The 4,841-nt window shown below is 48.9% G+C and overlaps 2 protein-coding genes across 2 annotated transcripts; one reads left to right on the top strand and one right to left on the bottom strand.

The window, feature by feature from the left end:
* Positions 1 to 188: 188 nt before the first annotated feature.
* On the top strand, positions 189 to 1,321 carry TCTEX1D1 (Tctex1 domain containing 1; the record flags this gene model as incomplete). The annotated part of the gene is made up of 2 exons (XM_010146414.1): positions 189 to 313; positions 1,118 to 1,321. Coding segments are annotated over 2 exons (329 nt in total), but the record flags the coding sequence as incomplete, so codon positions are not given.
* A 1,408-nt stretch (positions 1,322 to 2,729) lies between these two features.
* Positions 2,730 to 4,434, bottom strand: LOC104505727 (insulin-like peptide INSL5). The gene is made up of 2 exons (XM_010146415.1): positions 4,260 to 4,434; positions 2,730 to 2,968 (listed from the first exon to the last, which is right to left on the bottom strand). Exons 1-2 carry the CDS (start codon positions 4,432 to 4,434, stop codon positions 2,730 to 2,732), a joined length of 414 nt encoding a protein of 137 aa, XP_010144717.1.
* Between the last annotated feature and the right edge of the window lie 407 nt (positions 4,435 to 4,841).

The following is a 4,841-nucleotide window of genomic DNA, read 5'->3' on the forward strand; positions in this document are numbered from 1 at the left end:
CATCCCACCCTTCCGGCTCCCCTCAGCCCCGGAGCAGGGATGCATAGCGGCCCGCCCGGCAGCGACCCCCGCTCGGGTAGGTCCCACGACCGGGCGCTTCGGGGGCGGAACGACGCGCCCTCCCCTGGTTTCGGCTCCGTGTGTTTTCTCTCAGAAAACCGAGCTTAACCTCACGTTCTGCCCCTCAGGTCCCTCCGAGCGCTTCCCGGTGGCGGTGGTGGATGCTATACTGAAGGATGTGTTGGGGAGCTACCTGAGGGAGCAGCCCTACGAGCCGGCCCGGTGCAGGGACATGGCGAAGGACATCGCTGAGGTACCGCTGCACCATTTTGCCCTCACACCTCGATAGCACGTCAGGGAGGTGGGGAAGGTCCCCAAATATAAACATGAAGTGGAAAACAAGTGCTGAAGGAAGCTGTCAAGTTGCGCCAAGGGTTGCTCTGACCTGGGTGCAGGCTTGTATGAGTTAACAACGAGGTGTGTTGGAGCAGCGGTGGCACACGATGCAGTAAAACTCCATGCTGTGGTTGCCCCGTCCAGAAATGCCATTAATAAGTTTGAAGCGTGTATCAGATCTTTATGAAATAGGCCAGTTATGGTAGTGGCTGAATTCGGTACAGTGACACGTGTGCAGGCTCCTTCTTGGTTAAATCCAGTCTTGCTGCTGAGAAAAGACTGGCCTGACCCTTTAATCTTAGAGCTGGTATGGCCCAGAAGACCTCACCAGCCTTAAAAAAGCAGTACTGTGTGCTCTTCCTTCTCCCCCTGCGATCGGCAGGTTAGCTGAACCCATATGGAGGAGAATATGGCATTCACGTATAGTAACTCCTTCTTTAAGATCTCTGCTTGCCGTTCTGTAGGAAGGCATGCCTGCTTTTAGCCAGTGGAAGTGTTGGGTCTCTCGTGAAACGACCGCAGCAGCGTACATGCCGCCGGCCCACGGGGCTGAAGGAGTTCACGGTGTTTCCCATGCTGCAGTTCAAAGATTGTCATCAGGATTGTTGCAAGGGCTCAGTGCTGCACTGCTTGCACTTGTTTGCCCCAGAAAACCAAATCGCTGAGCATCCCCTGTAAAGAGACCTCACCGCTTGTGTCTAAACCTGTTTTTCTCTTGCAGGTTATTAAGGCTCGGGTAAAAGACCTTAGGATACCAAGGTACAAGATTGTTGTGGTTACACATATTGGGCAGCTGAATGACCAGAGCATGCAAATAGGAAGCCGGTGCCTGTGGGATCCTGCGAGCGATACGTTTTCATCGTACGTCTTCAAGAACGCTTCGCTGTTTGCTCTTGCAAATGTCTTTGCTGTCTATTTTGAATAAGGAGGTAGTTGAATTTAACAGTAGGAGAGGTGAATGTTCAGCCTAACTCTTCCCATTTCTGTTGTTGAAAACGGTTGTAAAGTACCAGGGCAACATTCTCCACTTTTGAAATGTGGTTACCATAAGCCTTTCGGCAGTCAGTGTAGTAACTGTATTTCCCAGAGCTTTCTCTGGGAAGTGATTCCCTGTGACATGCCGTTTTGCACCTGATTTCTAGCTGCTTTCAGAACTGGGTATCCCTGTAATACTGTTTTCTAACTGAATTTGCCCTCACTGCGTGATCCCCAAGTAGAAACCACAGAGGGATTTTATGGAAAGTTAAAAGCATTTTAAAACCATCCCTGTTAAATGACGTGTGTGGACAGTTAAATACGTGCCAGGCCCTGTGGCCCCGGCTCCATGCAGACGCTGTATTGCAGACACTGTCCCGTTGAGCTGCAGTAGCTGGGTGCAGAGATGGCGGGAGGGAAGTGGAGAGCAAAGGGATGGGGAGCTTTGCTCGCAGGGGGCTGGCCTGGCTTCCCTGACCCCCAAGAAAAGTCCTGAGTGCAGGTGAGGTAGCTCAGAGAAAGTGGTTTGTTCTGCTTGGAGCAGACTAGCTCGGTCCCATAATGCTTGAAATCAAGTGAAAAATCTTCAATTTTATCATGCTTAGAGTATGTAGGTGAAATGTGTCTGGGTCTTTCTATTAAAAGTGCTTGAATCTAGCGAACAAAAATCTGGATTGGGGTTCTCGGCTGATACCTGCCTGCAGCTAAGAGGGGACATACAGCCCTCTGAGCTCTGGAGTGTATTTCTCATCTCCCTGGGTGCAAATTAACCGTCTGTAGAACCTCGGGAAGATGTTACTGGAAGCAGCTGGAATGGTAAATAAGCCACCGCTACTGCCTGCCCAGTTCTGGGGCTCGCGCTGACTGATGAGAGGACTCGTCTGCTGTGGTGAGGGTCTGACTGGGGGGGCCTCACGTGGAGGCCCTGCACAGAGCTGCCTGCGCTGCTTTGGTTTGATGCTGAAGACAAGCTTTTTGCTCCCCATATTTCACAGGTGAAACAGGCCTTTGGATTTTCATAACTAAGAGAACGGGTGTGTAATAAATTGGTTATTTTATTACGTGTTACATGCAAAGCTGAAGCTGGAAGAGTAGGTAGATGGGAAGAAATACTTGTACTTGTGACTAAAAGTTTAACTCTGAGCACTTTGTGGAATCCAGTCAGCCCAACCTGAATTGTCACTGCAGCTGTTAGCTGGTTTGCACTACAACATTTAACATTCAGCCTTTACTCCCTAGTGTACTCCAAAGAATAAAGCTACAGTTAACGAATACAACTGAAATAATCGTGTTTTACATCATGATTATTTTAATACATGATAGCTGTGACATTGAACCTCCTCAGCGCCTCCTGCGTTCTAGCACAGGGAACTGATATCTCTCTCGCTGCAGCCAACGCTGCAGCAGGAAGTGGTAAGCAGTTTGGCTACTTCGCGCTTTTTTAGTATAGCAGTTTTGCTGGCGCGTCGCAAGTCTCGCTGTGTCTTGGGCTCGCTGTTGTCGATGTCTTCGCTGTCAGCCGCTGGCCTCTGGTCTGCGTACATCAAGGTGTTGGCATAACTGTTCTCTTGGGAGAAGGGCAGGGGGTTTTCACTCTCTGTCATATAAAAATTAGAAGCTAAAAATTAGAGGTCGTGGAATCGTGAGTAGTTTATAATATTTCTCTTTACTAGAAAGGCAGAGCAGCCTCCGGGGAGCTGAAAGTATGAATTCTGCCGTGTTTCTGGTGTGAGCAGCTGAGATGTGCCAGATGACTGACTTCTCAGCAGGGCAGTATTAAGATACCTGTGTGAGGTACACATCCTGTGAGCAATGTGTTAAAAACCCAGTAATTTATGGATTTATAGTGAAGAGCGTGCTTTGTAGGAGCAGTTGCCTTATCAGCCTTGCACTGATAGATTTGCTTTGAAGGGTAAAACCGTGATTTGATGTGTCAGACCAGCACGTTAACCTGGAACTGGTTGTGGGTTTCCTGGAACGCAGGTATTATGTTAAGGCGTCAGATACCCACAATTTCACAGTTCCTAGATGTTCCTGCTTAAATTACACTCACAATTCAGGTGCATTTTAAATACCACAGTACAACGGGCACTGCCTCGTGGAGTTTTTAAAGGCAGAGTAGTTATCTTGCTAAGTGTAGCAGTGGGGGGGTTCTGCTCCTATAACAGACTCACGGGTAGGATGTTGCAGGTGGCATCGCTTTTTGTGTTTGTTTAAAGCTGCTGCTACAATAGAATTTTCAAAGAAGGCAGATGTTACTGCATGGAAAGTGTAGAAAGCCTCTGTCCTCTCGGCTGCCTCATTTGTTTTCTTTCTCCTAGTTGTTTTGACCTGTCAGGGTACAAATTTCTAGCAGTGCGTGTAGTGGCTGAGTTAATAAATATAAATACAAACACCACCATGTGAGGATACTTAAACTGCAGAGTATATTTTCAACATACTTTAATTACAATATTCTGAAGTTGTAAGGCAGTTTCTGGTTCCTGGTGGGGAAAGCGGCGTGTCCTACTGAAGACAATGGTAAAAAACTTGCGTTGGCTGCAGCAGAGGTTGTCTCTGACCTTTAAAATGTTGTGGCATAGAGGTTTTCAGTGATAGCCTTGGGCTTAACTCATCATTCCTCAGGTTGACTTGGAACATCTCGATCTAAAGGCTTTTTATGTAGCAAAATATCACGCCAAGCAAGCTGCTCACAAGCCAACAGCTTTGCTTTGCTGTCTGGAAGCCCACGCTGTTCGTGCTTGAGACACACCTGTGTAGGGGAGCAGCAGCAGCCAAGGGCGCAGCTCTGCCCTTAGCCCGCAGGTGATCTAGTTCCTCCGAATCCCCGGGAGCTAGGCACGCCTTGCAGAGGCTGATTAGCCTGTACCGCATTAATTAGTACTTACCAAACAGGTAGTGATAATCAGTCAAATGCCTTTTCCACCGAGAGCCGCCGCAGGTGAAGACAATGGCTCTGACAAAGTCTCTCCCGCAGAGCTTCACGGTGTTTCCCTCACCGTTTCCTTCATGTGCCGTGATCAGGAGAGCGAGCAAGGCCAGCGGCAGCACCGGCACCCTCATTCTGCAGATGCTTGGAGGCTGGTGCGGGCAGGGCAGAGGGATCTGCGAGGCCGAGGTGGGGAGGACTGCTGCGATCCTCGCCTTTATACCGACAGCCCATCCGCTCCACTGAGTAAGGGCTCGTTCCGAGGATGACTTCATGTTTGCTAAAAACAAGTTAATCGCTTGTTTCCGGTCATGTTTTAAGTGCTTTGGGATTTGTGCTGGGATTTCACTCAGGTATTAAAAGACTTCTTAAGACTGTAACTGCTTTACTGTAGGAACACATGGAGTGTAACATGTTTATAGGGCACGGGCTTAGATCAATGTACGTTCTGTGAAACGGAAGGGGGTTTGTTGCCTGGTTTGTAGATAATGGGGTTTGTCTCTGAGTGTTTCCCACACAGCCTGCTGCACGGTCATGCCTG

This window comes from Eurypyga helias, unplaced genomic scaffold (genome assembly GCF_000690775.1).
Source record: "Eurypyga helias isolate BGI_N326 unplaced genomic scaffold, ASM69077v1 scaffold22082, whole genome shotgun sequence".
NCBI lineage: Eukaryota > Metazoa > Chordata > Aves > Eurypygiformes > Eurypygidae > Eurypyga > Eurypyga helias.